The sequence below is a fragment of the Amphiprion ocellaris genome, chromosome 20, assembly GCF_022539595.1.
Source record: "Amphiprion ocellaris isolate individual 3 ecotype Okinawa chromosome 20, ASM2253959v1, whole genome shotgun sequence".
In the NCBI taxonomy this organism is placed as follows: Eukaryota; Metazoa; Chordata; class Actinopteri; family Pomacentridae; genus Amphiprion; species Amphiprion ocellaris.
The window spans coordinates 16029898-16049684 of NC_072785.1; the positions used below are offsets into that span (position 1 = coordinate 16029898).

Here is a 19787-nt window from a genome sequence, read left to right on the forward strand (position 1 = left end):
CCACAGTCAGCCTACATCCTCCAGCATCCTGCCTGGTGCTGCAGGTGGAAAGGAAGAGTTTCACTGTTGACATCAGCAGCGTGCAAAGTGAGTTACTCGTGCGAAGCAGGAAGAGGAAAGGCTCAGTGAGTCGATGAAGGTCTGTTGAAGCTTCTGCACGTCAGACTACGTTAGTGCTTGGTGTGTTTCCAGATTACAGCTCGCTAGTTGTGTTTGTCTTCCATAATGGGGCATCATTTCTGTTTGATTTGGCTCCTGTTGCTGCATGTCACAGTTCACACAGCTGCTCTTTGTTTTGTTTGCTGCCATCAACTCATCTCAGGAGAATAAAAATAGGCACTGGGTGTTTTTTACTGCAGTTGTTCACATTAGGCTGATTGACATGTTTACTCATTTTTAAAAACGGGCAAATATTGTGAATAGGAACCCCTGTAATGTTTTCAGAAGCAATGCATTATAAAGAAACTGTGGTTTTGGTTGATTTGTTGTTCTGTCGATCACATAATTACAAAACCAGTTTCTCTGATTTTCAAGCAGTTTATTTATTATTTAGTATCTGTAAAATATAAACCATTAAGGGACTTAAATGTATTTGGTTAAACTGCAGTCTTTTGTGTAATTAACTATTTGGTAATAGAAGGAGTCTGCATTGTTTTGGACAGCCTTGTTCTCTCCCTGTTTTATGTGGTTAGCAATCCATTTTCAGCAGTAAAACAATCCTTTTGTACATATCAACGGCCTAAATTCATTATTGGCAAAGAGAGAAAAAGCGATCCATGGTACATTGGCTTCTGTGGTAACAGCTCTGCAGACTGGCAGAGTGTGTGCATGTTATGGATTTACTTTGTCATCCATCCTCAGGGAATCTCCCAGTCATCTCCACAGGGAGGCCCAGATGCTGTCTACATGACAGCATCTGACTATTGACTACAAGCTGTACAGTTTCACAGCTGAGACGGAGGCTACAGTGGTGCAGAAGGAGCTGCTCAAAGATTACTGGCTTGTATTTTTATACTCGTGCTCTTCACCAGACCTCTGAGAGTGTGATGTACAGCAGTCCAGCAGCTCTGCCATTGATCAGCTCGCCTCCTACACGAGATATCCTGCTGTGGCTTCTGTTGCACAACAAGCGCCATTTGGTGAACGCTTCTCAAAGCTGTGATGGAGCTTCTCAGGAAGTGACATCACTGGCGCAGTGATAAATCACACTGAGGTTTGGTTCAGTACCGCGTGCCAATTTGGAGGCCTTTAAGCTTCTCCTTTAAATCACTCTGGTACCTCGCAGCTCTTGGACGACGGAGGATTGTAATGCAGCTTTGGCTGCCATTTACTGCTGCAGAGCAGACAGCATATTCACCGCTCTGTCACAGTACCAACATCTAATACGGTACAATCTCATTTTTATCATGCAATATGATAATTGATGTCTTTTAGTCATGTGAATTTGCAGTATTGACACAGAGCTTTGTCAGCACTCTGTTGCTGCTCCATTTCCTCTGAGTGTTTATTCAGTGAGGAGTGTACACAAGCTGAGCAGCGAGAAGTCGGGACTGTATTGATTGAAAGTGAGAATAGTGTGTGCTGCTGGAAGACAGATGGTTCAGGCCTCCATGCATTCTGTGGCCATGGCAGTGTGAGTGATAACATCCGACGCATGCTCCAAAGACGGAGGGAAATACACAGCAAGTGGCAGCGACAACAGTCTGTTCAAACTTGTAGTTGAGTATGTTTTTACTGCTGTACTATTAAAGTGAATCTCTTTTTAGAAGCAGCTGAAATATGTTCCTGTGCATGCAGTTAAATAGGCTCGTTAGCATCTCCTGCTTTTTAAAGAGCCTCCAGTACATCTGTTATTCAGTCGGTTTGTCACTTTCATGTAACATCTCGACCTCCATTTGTCAGATAAAGCAACAGATCAATTACTGCTAATGGACCATGATGCTCACTAGACTGGTCTTTCCAAATGCTATCATAACTGCACTCACAGTGAGTGGCACTTGTCTGGTAAAAATGAGTCACAGCGGCGAGTGGAGTCCCAATTTCACCATTTGCTGCAAACCCTTGGTCACTGGCCCCATTAAAATGCACAAAGCTTGTGATTCTCATTTCATGTAAACACAGACCTCTACACTTTGAGAGGATATTTAAAAGATGAGTGCAAAAGCAACTTCAGAAAACTCAAAAGCTTAATTTTTAAGTCATTAAATGCAGTTTTAAAACACCGCTAAAAACTAGCATTTTATGATTATCTTAAAAGTGTCACTTGTAACCAATGTTCCCTGTAATTTTTCCTGAGTCTGAGCAAACACACAAACTCCCTGAGCGTCCCTTGGACCACTGTGAGCAACATCAGACGTGTGCACTGTGGTCACACCAGCATCACATCCATTCAAGTTACATGGTTCATTAAAAGAATCAAATTACAGCATTTACATTTCTGTTAAAACACTTTGTCAACAGGAGCCAGTTGAAGGCTGCAGTGATTTTAGTGACACTACAATGTATAAGAGTGAAGTTATTGAATATTTGTCTCTCTTTACTGTTGCAGCGGTTTTGCAAATTGCAGACGGACCCTGTTCACTCCATAGACACCAATGTTATTCCTGTAGCTTGAAAGACAGCTACTTTTGATAAAACTGGGCTTGTAGCACATTGTCTGCCTTGCAACAATGGGAAAGAGGCACCGTTTATGTTTTGACAACCTATATCTAATGACTTATTGATGCTGGAAGTCCGAATCTGTGAATATCTTTCCAACTTTACTGAACTTGGGGCCACTACCACCTAAGGAGTGATATATTTAATTTTGAAAAAAGCATTTAGCCATACTTACAGCTTTAAGTGCTTTATTAACACGGAACTAAACATTTTGTATTGTTTTATTATCACAGGTTCTGTCTGAAAAGAGGTGGCATCATTTTAAACAGTGAAATCAAACTAACAAAATGTAATGACCAACCAGTGAGCAATACTGGATTCTGCAAAAACATAAACAACTTATCTTAACACAGTTAATGTATTAACTTATTTTTGTGTGTATGCATGTATTTATTGATTTATTTAGTACTGTTAACATATCAGAGTTCTGAGTGAATTTTTCTTAAGATAGGCAAAGGCCATTTATTGATTACATATAGGCTCTTAAATGTTTATTAAAAACTAAAAAGCATTTTAAAAAAAACAACTTAGGCATTTATTGAGTCACTAAAATACTGTAGAGCACAGACCACATCAGCATGATTATAAGCATCCTCTGGTAAATTAACAACCAGATACTGATGTCTCTCACCATATGGACTTCAGGAGATGACTGGGGGATGATAAACTGTGACCTACTGGTTGGGTTCTCTCTGTTCTCATGTTTCTTACATGTTTGTCCCCTGACAGCCGGGTCCTAATGTTTTTTGAGCAACACACCATACTATGACGTTTTTACAATGATGGTTCTACTATGAAACCAGTTTGACATGTTCAGGTGTTCTTTGTGTGAAAACTCAGAGATTTCAGGTATCAGAAGGTGGTTTTCAACTTTCTTTGTTAACTTTCTGCCTCAACTTTAAATTAAATTTCCTTCACTAAGCCAGCCCTCTGGACTTCCAGGAAGCTGTGTTCCTATTGGCTGTCCAGGAGGCTGCTTGATGTTATCAGGAACACCTGAGCAGCTCAGTGTCTTCCTGCTTTATTTAGCTGCAGTCAAACATTTCCTCTGCTTCTGTTCACCACTGAGCTGGGTTTGGCTCCGTTGCTTAGTTTGTTCTTTAGGTGTTGGCTTGCAGCTTCCAGCAGTAAAATCATCTTTAATGTGTTTCCTGGTGTGTTTTAGGGCTTTGTACTGGATAGTTGTCTTGGTAAATGTGGTCCTTTAGACACAGTTAGCACATGGTTCTAATGTGTGCAGTGATTAGTGGATTTGGTGCAGCTGAGTTGTGTCTTTATCTTGGCTGTAGTGAGTCTTTAGAGGTTTTTGGTCAGACACATTCTGTATTCTTGTTTGAGAACCGATGTTGATTGTCCAGAAGGTAAGAGTTCCTGTCCTGATTCTCTGTTCTCAGAGGTTCTCTGGTAGGCTGCAGGAGACTTTAGTGTTTGGGTTGTGCTAGTTTGGTTTTTGTATGGTTTCATTTGGACGACTATCTTGAGGCCCCTCCATGTGGTTTAGTGAGGTTTTCTGCAACAGTTCTACAAAGCAACCTGCAGCAGAAGAGACTTTGAGAGTTTTTAGGAAGTTCTGGAGACCAGACTTTAGAGAAGCAGAAACATTTGTCAGCAGTTTGAGCAGGAGAAGGTGAGCTTCAGAGTAGAAATGAGACGGAAACCTTCTTGACCCATGTGGTGAGGTCCTGTACCAAGAGTTTGAGCAGGTTGTGAAGAGTCTGTAGTTCTTTGGTCTGAAAGCACAAGAAGAGTCGACTCATTAAAGGAGAAAACAGGAGATATTGTTGGTTCTTCTGTCGCTCTGCAGTTTCCAGTTTCCTTAGACTGAATATCAAGTTTATATATTAAATGATTTCCCATGTGAGCCCAAGAAGACTTCAATAAACTCCATCCATCCCCTGGACACAACAGATTTTATTACGATGCTAAATCTTTTTTTTAAAAATATGTTATTGAGTTTTAATCATAGTTTTAGCATAGTTTTTTCTCTTTGCTTGTTTAGTTTTGTCATCTGTGTAAAAGATGCTAAACAAATAAAGATGAATTGATAAACTGAATAATTGACTAACTCATTATTGTGGCAACAGAAGTATTTTCATTGTGATTTAAGGGTTTATTTCATTTTTAAGGTTGGGGTTAAAATCTTGACAGAAAAACAAGATTAAAGAAATAAACTGCATAACAAAAAGCAATTAAATCAAAGGAAAAAAATAATACAATTAAACTTTTTAAAAGTTTTGTAAGATTTAAGAAATTTAAGATGTAATTTCTAATTAAACATTTAATTTTTTAATTAAATGTTTTGTCTTTTTAAAGGTTTAATGATCCAGTTAAATGTTTTGCATTTTTTAAAAAAATGTTTAATATTCTTCTTGTTCAATTGTATTTTTTAAATGTTTAATTCTGGAAAATATTTTATCTGTACTTTTTAATATTTGTATTTTAAAAATTTTGTTTAATTTCATAATGACATGTATGTTGTTGAATTATCTAATTCAATATTTTGTCTGTTTAATAGAGTTAAACATTAAATACAATTAAATTATATATACATATACCACCTTTTAATGTTTAGTTTTCTTTTTAAATGCTTCATTGTATTTTCTGTTTAATTCCTATTTGAAGTTTTATTGTCTTTAAGATGTAATTTTCTAATTAAACATTTAATTTTGTAATTAAATGTTTTGTCTTTTTAAAGGTTTAATAATCTAATTAAATGTTTTGTCTTTTTAAAGGTTTAATAATCTAATTAAATGTTTTGTCTTTTTAAAGGTTTAATGATCCAATTAAATGTTTTGCATTTTTTAAAATGTTGAACATTCTTCTTGTTCAATTGTATTTTTTAAATGTTTAATTCAGGAAAATATTTTATCTGTACTTTTTAATATTTGTATTTTAAAAATTTTGTTTAATTTCATAATGACATGTATGTTGTTGAATTATCTAATTCAATATTTTGTCTGTTTAATAGAGTTAAACATTAAATACAATTAAATTATATATACATATACCACCTTTTAATGTTTAGTTTTCTTTTTAAATGCTTCATTGTATTTTCTGTTTAATTCCTATTTGAAGTTTTATTGTCTTTAAGATGTAATTTTCTAATTAAACATTTAATTTTGTAATTAAATGTTTTGTCTTTTGAAAGGTTTAATGATCCAATTAAATGTTTTGCATTTTTTAAAATGTTGAACATTCTTCTTGTTCAATTGTATTTTTTAAATGTTTAATTCAGGAAAATATTTTATCTGTACTTTTTAATATTTGTATTTTAAAAATTTTGTTTAATTTCATAATGACATGTATGTTGTTGAATTATCTAATTCAATATTTTGTCTGTTTAATAGAGTTAAACATTAAATACAATTAAATTATATATACATATACCACCTTTTAATGTTTAGTTTTCTTTTTAAATGCTTCATTGTATTTTCTGTTTAATTCCTATTTGAAGTTTTATTGTCTTTAAGATGTAATTTTCTAATTAAACATTTAATTTTGTAATTAAATGTTTTGTCTTTTGAAAGGTTTAATGATCCAATTAAATGTTTTGCATTTTTTAAAATGTTGAACATTCTTCTTGTTCAATTGTATTTTTTAAATGTTTAATTCAGGAAAATATTTTATCTGTACTTTTGAATATTGGTATTTTAATAATTTTGTTTCATTTCATAATGACATGTATTGTATATTGCTGAATTATCTCATTCAATATTTTTGTCTGTTTAATAGAGTAAACATTAAATTACATTAAATTATATTAAACAGACAAAATATTGAATGAGATAATTCAGCAATATACAATACATGTCATTATGAAATGAAACAAAATTATTAAAATACCAATATTCAAAAGTACAGATAAAATATTTTCCTGAATTAAACATTTAAAAAATACAATTGAACAAGAAGAATGTTCAACATTTTAAAAAATGCAAAACATTTAATTGGATCATTAAACCTTTCAAAAGACATGACATGGGTACTTGTATAGCTCAACGGGTTAAGCGGGTGACCCATGTACAGGGGCTGGTCGTCGACGCAGTGGCTCGGGTTCGAGTCCCGCTCGTGACCCTTTGCTGCATGTCTTCCCCCCGACTCGTTTCCCCTGTTTTCTGTTTGTCTTTCACTACGCCTATCCAATAAAAAGCTAAAAAAGGCCAAAAAAAAAAAAGACAAAACATTTAATTAAAAAATTAAATGTTTAATTACAAAATTACATCTTAAAGACAATAAAACTTCAAATAGGAATTACACAGAAAATACAATGAAGTATTTAAAAAGAAAATTAAACATTAAAAGGTGGTAAAACATTTAAAAAGAAAACAAAGATTTAATCGAAACTTGAAAGGCTGAGTCAGTGAAGAGAATCAAAGTTTGTTGAGTATTTCTAAAAAACCCACAGGTGAAGGTCTGAGAAGAACTCAGATGGATGATCTAAATGTGAAATCAAGACTCATGGTCACAAGTTTTAAGGCTTCTGTTAACCACAAAGTTCAAACTAACAGAGAAGTACTGAAGAACTTTTAGGTTTTCAGTCCTCAGACTGTCTGAAGGTTCAAACTAACAGAGAACTACTGAAGAACTTTTAGGTTTTCAGTCATCAGACTGTCTGAAGGTTCAGACTAAAAGAGAACTACTCTGGAACTTAGAAGATTTCAGTCCTCAGACTGTCTGTCTCAATCGTACGACGTAGTGTGTAATTGTATGCAGCACAGTGAGCCGGCATACTTCTTGTTTCCGTTTTACATCAACAGAATGCACTGAAACTTTGCCCCCACTAGCTTAGCCTCGCCGTAGTACGCAGCTCAAAGGGGCGTGTCCTATCTACTCATTCATATCTATGACAACAACGATGGCTGCACATAAGGACGCCTGACGTTGATTAGCTGCATAAATACCATTATATACAGTCTATGGTAAATACGTATGTGAATCGCCTCATTGGCTGCAGCAGCCAGTCACCGGTCACTCACTGACTCACATTGAAAAATAGCACAGAATGAATTTTTACGTGTTTATTTTATTTACAATTTAGGTTGGATTTTCTGTGCACGGAGACCGTGTCAGCAGTGCGCAATTGCGCACGCGCGCAGCTTAGAGGGAACAGTGCTTGTAACCACTTTTTAGCTGCGGTGGAAAACTAAGTACATTTGCTCAAGAACTGTACTTGGGCACCGTTTTGAGTTACTTGTACTTTTCTTGAATGTTTTCTTCCATTTTATCTACATTGTTATACTTTTCCTACATTATAATTCAAAGACAGATGTTGTATTATTTTACTTGACACCCACTACAAATTATTTATTCCGAGTTTTATTTGACAACTTCACCTTCTCTTTGGAGATTTAGTTTAATAATATGATAGCAATATAATCAGCAACTAAAAAAATTATTTAAAATGTAGTATTATGAAATTAAGATAAACTTTATCATCAGATAAATTGTATATATAAGCTCTAATATTAAAGTGATGAACACAGTAATGTATCAGTTATTATAATCCAGTAATATACATCATTCTTAAATATGTAATTCTGCAGAATGAGCAATTTTACCTGTGGTACTATGACTGTATTTTGATGTTAATGCTGTCTTTAAATCAAAGTAAAGATTTAAAAGCTTTACTTCTCCACTGAGGTACTGGTACTTCTGCTTAAGTACAACATCTGAATGCTTCTTCCTGCTGCACTTAAGAGCAAAGTTTAAAGCAAAAGTTTTATATTTATATCAAGAATAGTCAACAACGACTGCACTATGAATCAGTACATAAAAACATCACGTGCTGCCTGACAGCTTTAACACTTATCTTACAGGCCAAAGAGATAGAAGTTGACCAGTCTTCGCTCAGCCTTCACGTGTTTGTGTTTTGTCTGTCTTTCCCTTCAGGTGTGGTCCAGCACTGATGGCGCAGTCTGAGCTGTTTGTGGCGAGAGCGCCCCCTGTGGAGGCCCGGCCGGTGGAGCTGGATGTTCTGGGCTTCCTGGAATCGTTTGGGGAGGAGAACAGCACAGCTGAGAGATGTTACCGCTCACACTCTCGCAGCAGCGTCCTCCAGGGGCTGCCGTTCGGTGGAGTTCCCACAGTCCTGGCCATCAACGTGGTGCTCTGGATGGTACAGATCACACATGATACACGCAGACGACACAATTCACTACAGAGAAGTCATTGCAGATTGACGTTCCTATGAAGTGCTTTTTTGAAATTTTACAATAGTCCACCTTCTCTTCTAACGGTTTGGTTCATAGAAAGCCCACGGTGTTTGATCCAAAACTGAAGAGATGCCAAAAGATAATTAATTTTCTATCAAATCAGAATAAGAAAGCAAGAAATTTGCAACATTTGGTTTGTTATTTTTGGTTTAAAAATGAATTAGAAATGACTAAATACTGAAAATGACTTAAAATCATCATCAGATTATCAAAGTAGTTGTCAGTTCATTCACATAAACAATCTAGTCCAGTCGGAGGTTTGTTTTTTTTCTTTAACAGGACACTTGTTGTCCATCTCATATGCTCCAAATAGTCTCTTCTCTTCACTCTGCTGCAGCTTAGTGAGCCTTGAAAGCAAGGTTTTTCAGCTGCCTACACCCTTTTAAGACACTGTGAAGACTCCTGATACAAACAGACAAGCAGAGGTGATACATAGTCAGAGAGCTATTTTTATAAAACACATAGTATCTAATAGACCTCCTGTCTCGAACACTTCACTCTGCCATTGATGGTAATCAGGTAGAACAACAGCATCAGGAGTTCTGGACATCAAACATGAACGTGTGAAATGAACTCACACATTCTGCGTGTCAGAAACACGTCAACACAGACACACACATCAGTGTTTATTATTATTTGCGATGTCCTTTATCTGACTTTATTTCTAACTCAGACTCTCAGTACATCCAGTCTAGAGTTTAATGCGTAAATCAACATTTATCTTCATATATACCTCATCCTAAATCACCAGCTTAGATCTTAGTTGACAACGAGTTGTATAAAGTTTTTAGAGGAGGAGATTCCTGAGTAATTGTTATAATGCATAAAAGCACTGTTAGATACTGTTGGTAGGAAAAAAACATTTCCAACATTAATTCCTTCTCAACATGGCACATGCATCTTTTATTCTCTAAATAATAGTAATCAATAAAGTTCTTCATGCTGTCTGGATGTATGAGTATATTACCAGTAATGGATCACGTATTTATATTTTTTTTACTAAATATTAATACCTCACTGTAAAAGTATTCTACAATAAAAACTGTACTTTGACAGTTTACTATTGCTTACAGATAATATAAACTGGTGAAAGTACATTCATTTTCATATTTTTGATAAAGTCTATCTATCATGTATGATGCATGATGTCGCTCCATTTTTAATTTCAGAAACATATTCACAGTATTAAATTTGACTTTAACAATTTCATCTTTTAACTACAAACTAAATATGTGTTGAGAATATGCTACATTTGGAAATATGTTTGACCAATTTTTTTATTTTTATTTAAAAACACAAAATGTCATTTTTATTACAAATGTTTTGTTATTTTTCATTAGATATATACATTCAAAAAGTCTGTTTCTGTAATTTTATTCACATTTTTAATGTAGTTCCAAAATACCAATAGCCTATTTTTTTTTTTTTTTTTTACGGTGCAGTTAAATAAAAATATGGAAGCACAATCAAGAAATTTGAATTAAAAACAAAAGTACCCAATATAGAAAAATATCCATATGACTGTTGTACTATTAGATATTACAGAATTCATATAATATTTTTCAAGATTTTACTGTTGTTGTTAATTGAGATGAAGCTTTTATTAACTTTGCACAGGATGATCACTTCATTATGAATTATTCTGCCAATTATTTTCTGTTAATTAACATAACATAACACAGTAATATCATCACAAGCTTTCTAAAAGTGTAAAACTGGTTGTTTTATTTTCTGTCAGCTGACTAGTAGATTAATCATTTCACTTCTACTTGTGTAAATGGTTGCATAGTTTAATCTATAACAAAACATATTTTCTAAGTTCCTCATATGTTGTGTGCACAAAAATCCTAATTTATAAAGTAATTACAGCTGCCAGATAAAAATAGTAAAGTAAAAAGTACAATATGGCATGAAAGGAAAAGTACTTGAATAAATGTACATAGTTAAGTTTCATAACTGCATGTGTTGTGTTGGCCTGTTCTTAGAGCTTCTTTCACACTGCATCACCTTAAACAGGTTCTGCTGCTTGACTCACATTTTAAATACTTTAGCTGCTGATTCTGTTGCCTTCATTTGGCTGATTTATTCTCACTTCAAACCAGATTGAAAGCAGTTTCAATCTAACATAAGGTCAAAACCTGCACCAATGTCTCGTTCTACATGTTTTCCTTCATTGCAACAGTGCCACACCTTTCTGATTAATTACAGTAAGTCCAAAAACAATTACTTAGAATATTAGACGTCACTTCATAAGTTCGCAGAAACTATTTATCACCTCAATAATTTAGTTAATTGTGAGAATGTAATTTGCAATGAACAGAGAAGAATATGTTACTAAGCAGTAGGCAGAGTTCAGCGAGGACGACAACCTCAATAAATTATTCTTCATTTGTAAGTGAAACATGCTTCACATTTCCTTTAAAAAACATCCTAATGTAAATGTTGCCTCAGAGACAGTGTTCAGACTTTCCATCCATCCACCTCGGTGTGTTTCTGTGCAGAGCGTTAATCTTCTCAGCATGTGGGTTTCCTCCATATAAAACTGTATAATACATACATTACCACCAGTCTAGTGGTGCTGTTTGCTTCATTGGACACCTTAACTTTCCCGTAGGTGTGAATGTTTCAAGGAACTTCACTTTTTCCCTTAGAAAAGTCTGCAAAAAAAACTAACCTAAACTTCAAATTGAGCCATCACCTTGCAAAACGCTGAGGAGCTTTTTATTTGTCTCCTCCTTGTCTGAGGTTTTGATGTCATAATTGTGAACAAGAACGCGCACGGATACAGACACAATGTGCGCACGTCAGGCATGTCAAGTTAAACCCGTTTGTTTTAACTTCCCTTTCACACACAGTATAATACAGCGCGCCGCTATTTACAAACATCGATGCATATTTTCCCTGCTGTCTTCCAGATAATAATAGGCTTCCGTTTTCAGCTGTCAGCTACCTCAGTTCCACTGTCAGGCCTTGTCAAGCTCGATCTCTGCACTGATATCACTCTTTATCTGCCACCTCCCATGTTTTAATCGGCTCATTTTATCGCTGCCTGGTTGTCAAGCCAACACAGAAGGGTTGAGCTGTCTCTTAATGACAAGCATGAGTCAAAAGCATGCTTCCCCCCAGGTGACGGGAGCACGCCTCTGCATCAATTCCATCATCATACAGAATAAATCATCTGTGGGACTTGAGGAGAGCGTGCCCACGCATTGAGACAGAATGAAATAAAACAACAGGGAGGAGCTGGGCACCGAGAAAACACCGAGATAATGGAGGGATTCTTATTTTTTGAAGACAAAAAACAAAGGGAGAGTTTGGGCCCTGACTGCAAATGTGAGGACAGACTCAGTATTCATCTACAGGCCTCAGTCGGGTTGTTCTGATTGCGTATGCATGACTTTAGATCATTAAAGAATGAATCGTTCAACATTTATGGGAGCTTTCTTCCTATTAACACAGCTGTCATGCCCACCCACTAAGTCAAATGTCCTCTCAACTCAAATGAGTTAACGATTTAATGCTGTGATTAAACTCAAACATTCATCAGCACTTTTACTCCTCAATTTGCATTTGTCAACAGTCATCCATCACGGTCCAGTTCTACACGCACATATTTAACCAGAGCAGCTGAAGAGCATGAATCCACTGCTGTGTATGACTGAATGAGGCTTTTCTGCTCCTCATTGTGATGTCCACTTTGTCCTCCATTTGTGGCAGAATGGAGGGTATTCAGATTTATTCTCACCATTGACCATGCTCATTTGTCATCACTGCACAGCATGTGTTCATGTGTGCATGCTGACCTGTCTCTGGTAGTTTCCAAGACAACCAGACGTCCTAAAGAAAGAAAATGGCTCATTATTGCTGCTGCATTTTGAATCTATTGTTTACAGGGTCTTTCTGAGAATTTATAGGCAGGTTTAGAATGAAGCAGTTTGGAGATATTCGTCCCAAGAGTGTGTAATTGTGTAAATCAGACTCCCAGAGGCTCTGAAATCATGTTCTTCTTCTGCGTTACAGTTTTTGCTGCTCATCTTTTCCTGTCTGAGGAAGGCTGCATGGGACTACGGCCGCCTGGCTCTGCTGATGGAGAATGACAGGTAAATCCCTCACTTACTGTCTTACACACACACACACACACACACACACACACACACACACACACACACACACACACACACACACACACACACGAAAAACGAGCTGCACTTAAAGGTCTGTGAGCCACGTCAACATTTAAGATGAAGCAATGATTCTCAGTGGACTGATGCTGCAGCTCCCTCTGCTGAGTGTAAATAGTACTGCAAATTGCTACAGGGAGCCATAGTTTCAACGGTCACTCTTACCAGAGTGATGATTGCAACACTTTAAATGCATTTTTTAATATCAAACTTCAAGGTATTACAAAGGCCAGACATGCACCTTCGGTTTACAGAAGTGTTTTCATTACTAATTAACACAGACATTGTTCAGATGGTAGTTTTTATAAAGCTTAAGGTGTACAAATTTAGAAAATTGCCAGAAGATGTTTAATTTACAACAGTAGAAAACAAAAAAAGAGCAGCACATTTTCAGATTTTGGCATTTTCCCTTGATAAATAACTCATAAGGAAAGGCCATAAAGCTGGTGTTTCTGTATATTTTTTTCTTATTGTCATCAAATCTCATAAAAAGACCAAAACAGTCAATACATTTATCTGTTTTTTTCTTTCTTTTATACTTTATAACTTCTTGTGCGACACTCAGAAGACCTGTGGGAAATAGTTCAAAAAATATGTCTTCAAGTTTTCTAAAAAAATGGGTAGTAATTTGTAAAAGCAGCTGGGTGCTGTAGATTTTAGCCAATATTACTAAAACACAAGTACATAATCCACTATTTTCAGTTGTGGTGAATGTGAGCATTTAAAGGAAATGGACATAAGAAGAAGCTTTAGCTACTCAGTAAATATCTATTAGCAGGTAATTCATTATTTTATTTTTGTCCTTTCATGTAAATTCCTGACAGTGGAAGATAGAATATGACCAGATTTATCCTTTAAATACTAGTTAGCTATTAGAGACTGTTGCTTCATGTCAATCACTCTGCATTTTGAATATCTTTAGGTTTATAAAAATATCCACTCAACAGTCCGCATGACTCATCAGAGGTTTTCTTCTGCTCGACCTGAATCTCCTCTCCAGGGGAGTGCCGCCTTGATTATTTCCGCCTGACCAATGGCGGCTTCGTAGCACTCGAGGGCAAGCAGCATCTGTGTGTTCTTCCAAGCGGCCCTCTCTCATAGTAATTCAATTATGCTGCTTAATTTGACATGCTGTTGAACTGTCAGTGGTTTGGCTCATGTAGAAATATCCACAAACTCAATCATGCCACTCGCTTTATTTCATCAGACCACACTGTATGTATTTTATGTCTTGTGTGTGTGCAATGGATTGATTTCAGACAGGTACTATGCTGGGACTGCGGCAGTTACATTCCATCTTGGTGTACTGATAAGGTCACGTCAGGTCACGATCGATATCTGCTATGTGTTTGTTGTATTATCTTTCTACTTTCAGTCTCACATCCCTGTTTTATGGAGAACCAAGTGAGAAAGAGAAATCTCCTTCAGAATCCAGCCCCTCTGACTCAGAGACCAAGGACATGGTGAGTTTTAAATTTCAGAATTCTCCTAAAAGCAGCAACAAAGCCTTTAATAGCATTCTGAGATCAATTAAAGGCGCCTTGTGGAGTTCACAATAAGCTGTTTGTTTATATTGAGACTCCCTCAACAAAACACGTTTTATGTGTGCTGAAGGTCCAACAAAGATGTTGAATGTGTAGCTCATAAAATACACTGCCCGTCCAGAAATAAAGTTACACACTCTAATATTTCATCAGACCGCCTTTAGTTCTGAGAAAGACACACATTCGCCGTGGCATCGTTTCAATAAGCTTCTGCAATGTTACAGCATTTACGTCTGTCCAGAGATGCATTGATTTTTCAACAAGATCTTTTATTGATGATGGGAGAGTCAAAAATCTTCTCCACAACATCCCAAAGATTCTCAGTGGGGCTGAGGTCTGGACTCTGTGGAGGACAATCTATGTGTGAAAATGATGTCTCATGCTCCCTGAACCACTCATTTACAATGTGAGCCCCATGAATCCTGGCATCGTCATCTTGGAACATGTCCATGAAATCAGAGAAGAAAAACTCCATTGATGGGAAGACCTGGTCATTCAGTATATTCAGGTAGTCAGCTGACCTCATCCTTTGGGAACATAATGTTGCTGAACCTGACCAACCCCAGATCATAACCCTAAACCCCCACAGGCTGGTAGGCACTAGCTATGATGAGTGCATCACTTCATCTGCTTCTCTTCTTACCCTGATGCCCCCATCACTTTGGAACAGGGTAAATCTGGACTCATCAGACCACATGACCTTCTTTCAGTGTTCCAGAGTCCAATCTTTATTCTCCATAGCAAATTGAAGCCTTTTTTTCTGATTAGCCTCACTGATCAGTGGTTTTCTTAGAGCTACAGCTGTTTAGTCTCAATCCTTTGAGTTCCTTTCACATTGTGTGTGTGGAAATGCTCTTCCTTTAAACATAGCTGTGAGTTCTAATGTGGATTTCCTACGATCATCTAAGAGTTTGTTCCATCTTCATTTGTTCCTCAAAGATGATGGTTCACCACCATCCTTCTAGTTTTTAATAATGCACTGGATGGTTCTAAGCCTGATTTTAGTAGTTTCAGAAATCTCTTTAGTTTTCCTTGCTTGATGGAGGCCTTTCCATGACTACAAGATATGTCTTCTGACATGGTTGTCAGCTAGGATTAAATAAGTTGTTGCAGCTGAAACATATTCATCACTGCAGTAATTATCCAATGGAAGGCTCTTACCTATTTGCTTAGTTAAATCTAGGTGGCGACTTTTTTTTGGACAGGCAGTGGATTTGCAAAGGAGTGTTTTCCTATAAAGCTCACATTCCCATTTGTAATAATGATAGTGATTCTACTTATAATTACTATTATAATAATAGTAATTATTAGTAAAAATGAGTAGAAAAACTGGAATAATAACTATAAAGTGACAAGCCACAGAAAACGGTCACTTTAGTGTGTGTGTTTGTGTTCATTATCGCTCATTGCTTTGATGAGAGAAGATGGAAGTTCTGCTAATCAGTGTCATTTAACATCACATCACTGGTTTTTAGCTTTTGACAGAGCATTCAGCAGCTAAAATAGTTTTTGGTGAATAAGATAAACACTTCTGAAAAATTAATGTGAATGTCGTCTGCTGGATGTGTGAAAAAAAAATACATATTTGCCAAACTTTGGTCAGAGTTCTCTGGCCATCTAAACTAGAAGTACACTCAGAGACCACATGCCTCTAACAAGGTTAATGTCCTATCCAAGAAATTTACAAATAGTGATTTGGATCTGCACCAAAATTTAATGTGTCCTTCTTTTGCCCACGCTCCACTTTGCCGCAGTGTTTCATGAACTTTGTCTGGGTGGTTTTTGTGTAATCCTGCTGACAAACTAAATAGCACTAAATAAAACACCTCTGCTTCAGCCTTCACCCTGATGGAGGAATAAGATGTTATCACGAACTGTCAACTACAAGAAAGTAAACTTGCCCAGTAAAAACAGTGATGCCTCTTTGTTGAAACAAAACCCTTGCCATCTTTTGTTTTGTCCATGGAGGCGCCATCAGTTCCAGGGCAGAAAAAGATTAACCAAACTTCACCACACAATGGAAAGTATTCCCCCGTCCTGTCTTGCCCATTGTTGTTGGCCAGTGCAGCTTTGCACACACAATGCTCATGTGCACAGCAACTAAAAACAGGAAGGACATTTTATTACAGAACCAGATTTGCAACGTAATATTTTTCTCCACTTTTACAATGGGGCATTCCCTGAGATGTTCATTTAATGGCTCTGAGACGCTATAAAAGACATGATGAAAGAGGACATTTGTCATGTATCACCCTCTCAGCCAGTGAATTATTTCAATCTTATGCTTACACATATGGTTGTAGAAGAACTAAGGAGAAACCTCCAGAGCTGGGAACTGAAATCAACTTAGAAATGCCGAAAAACAGGAATTCCTCAAACGGCCACTTGAGGCTGACTCCAAGAATGAATCAATCTCTATAGACCTCCGTGTTAAAATGCTCAATTTTACAGGAAAGATAAGCATATTTACAGCCTGATACAACAAAAAAAGTTAAAATCTTTCTAGCTAATTTCTGATAACTGTTTGGGGGGGATTTTTTAATAGAACTCACCCATTTAAATTGTATTAAGACTTAAAGTTATGGATCATAAGGGTGTTGCCACGTAAAGCAACAAGACAACTCCACTCGCGCTCCACCGCTTTACTCATATTTGGGTCAAGGGTTAGTAGGTCTCAGGCTTTGCCAAGATAGCGATTGAAGTCACCACACTGAGCTTCAAACACTCTGTTCTAAAGAAACCATGGATGACATCATGGAGGGTTCTTCCATCTTTATATACAGTCTATGGGCACAACACATCCAAACAACGAATGGATCCACTCATCCAAACTCTGCTCTATAGTGCCACTAGTGGTTAAAACACACCACAAGGTACCTTCAATCACTATAATAGTATAATTATGGTAAAGAAGCACAGTGTTTGAGGAGCAGACTGGCAGATTCCAGTCATCTGCACACTACAAAATACGAAGGAGAGGGCCTTGTTTTTAGGAAACGCTATCATTACCAATGACAATGATGCTAGACAGTCTGCTTGTCTTCCTGATCATGTTTTGATTTATTTACAGTAATTATACCACAGTGTCACATTTAATTTCCCTGTGATATACTGATGTCTAAAAATGCCGCATGCTGAACTACTATGATATGGCCCAGTTGTCTGAGATGGCACCGTGTCAACTGTGGTGAGAGGAAAGTTTGGATCATGACTCAGCTGGACTGTCTGTGACTCCATGACACCTGTGTGACAGACTGAGGTCATTGCTTGCATGTTTATAACAGTGCAAGTGAAAGAGTCAGACTGGAGTCATCGCCCTGTGCCTACACAGAGCTGAGGCTGCAGTAAAGGGATTACTGCTCCAGGCTAGACCTATTAAATCTCCATCTCTGTGTCACTCTGCAGACCTTATGCAAATACTGGATGCATTCAAGTATCCAGATGTGGTGTGTGCAGACTTGCATTCAAATGTTATAGTTTTTTAATAACCAATTCATCGGCTCTTTTATGATTCTCCTCTCCTTCCAGGGCTTCTGCTCGTGGCTCTCATCTCTTTACCATATGAAGTAAGTAAAACGCAATGCAGTCGTAATTGTTTTATCCCTCTCTCATCTTAGCTTCTATCATTTCATTGGCCATCTGCCTGAAAAGCTGATGTCACCATCAGATGTAAAGGCTTGTGCTATATCTCATTTAGCAGCGAAAACAAACGAGTCTGGGCTCATGTGACCGCTGGTGCCGTGGTTTCCCCTTGAATATTTGCACTTGCTCGAGTCTGACTGCACACAACTGATTTAGACCTGTAAAAAAGCAATTTCCATGGTATCCATGGTTTCTATAGTATTATTGTGGAGTTTGGGTGCTGCTGTTTTTAGCTGCCGTGCCAGTGGCTCACCCTGGGATCCCTGGGAAAGCGTAAACCCACCCTGCGTGTTCCTCATGTGTGGGCTGCCAACATGCCCTTCTTTCTTCTTCCTTTTCATGCTTTTTTTGTTGTTCTATTTTATGACACTGGGTTTCCTGAACCTCCTGCCTGCTAACCACAGCTTCTGACACCAAAGTAGTGGTGCCACCATTTTTACTCATGATGAGGTAGAAGCTGTAGGCCCATTTGTGTCGGCCGCATACAAATGCTGCATTAAGATCAACATTACATCTGCGTGTGTGGAAGCTTCATCACTGACACCTCAAGAACAATTTGCAGCATCTTTCTCTGTGTGTCTGGGATTCTGAAAGCTTCTCCTCTTCCTGTTTCTGCAGGGATGAGGAGATCCGTAGCAAATGTGGCATCGATGCCGTCACATACCTGTCCTTCCAGCGCCACATCATCCTGCTCATGACCGTGGTTTCCTTGCTGTCTTTGGCCGTGATCCTGCCGGTCAACTTTTCCGGGAACCTCCTGGGTATTTTTGCTCCTCACATAATTGTCTAGCCAGCCGACTGTTTGAAAAGTCAAGGGATATCCTTAACCTCAGGAGACACACACGGGGCACCTTGCGGGCAGAAAGAGCCCAGGCCACACAGATACAATCACACACTAAATATGTATTGCTTAAATGCACAGAAACTTTAGCTGTGGAAAAGTTTTTATTGAAAAAAGTTAATGGTAAGGTAATTTTAACTTTCGAAAACAACAACACACACACACAAAGGCTGCACTTCATCTACTGGGAGTTGCTAGCATACCAGTGGCAAGTCATCAAACACTTCCCCAAGTCAGACTGTAGGAATAGAAAGTGCTTCATTTCCTCTTAACATACAGTACACATGGAGGTGCCAGGGGTGGGATGGTGCACATAACCAGCTGCTAAATACCAACAGAAATGCCTTTTGGCAGTTGTGTGCTCATTTTGTAGGACGTGTTGAGATCGCCCTTCCACAACACGATGAAGGCAGGAACCATTATGGGGTCTACGAGGAGCAGGGCTGTCCACAGAAACTCTTTTATTACTGCTGGTTGTCATCATATGGACCGATGTGTCATTAAACATTAAACAAAGCAACACCCATTCACTGGGCGTCATGGCAACAGTAAACAAAGGTCTCCCAAATTGAAACAGCACAGCTCGGTATGACCGTGATGTCTAAATTCTGTGCAAAAATCATTAGATTGGAAAACTTTTTCTCTGAATAGTGACATTGCTTTATTTGTGCTTCACCCTCCAGACTAACGAGGAGGAGTTTCCTTAAAG

At 37.4% G+C, this 19787-nt stretch overlaps 1 protein-coding gene across 1 annotated transcript in view; it reads left to right on the forward strand.

Moving 5' to 3' along the window:
* tmem63c (transmembrane protein 63C) overlaps nucleotides 1-19787 on the forward strand; it is a 31178-nt gene continuing 11391 nt past the window's right edge. The window contains exons 1-6 of the mRNA XM_055006146.1: nucleotides 1-139; nucleotides 8548-8773; nucleotides 12891-12970; nucleotides 14427-14514; nucleotides 18124-18161; nucleotides 18856-18998. Of these exons, the coding sequence (XP_054862121.1) occupies nucleotides 8564-8773; nucleotides 12891-12970; nucleotides 14427-14514; nucleotides 18124-18161; nucleotides 18856-18998 (559 nt within the window). The 5' untranslated portion in view covers nucleotides 1-139; nucleotides 8548-8563. The remainder of the gene's footprint in view (nucleotides 140-8547; nucleotides 8774-12890; nucleotides 12971-14426; nucleotides 14515-18123; nucleotides 18162-18855; nucleotides 18999-19787) is intronic.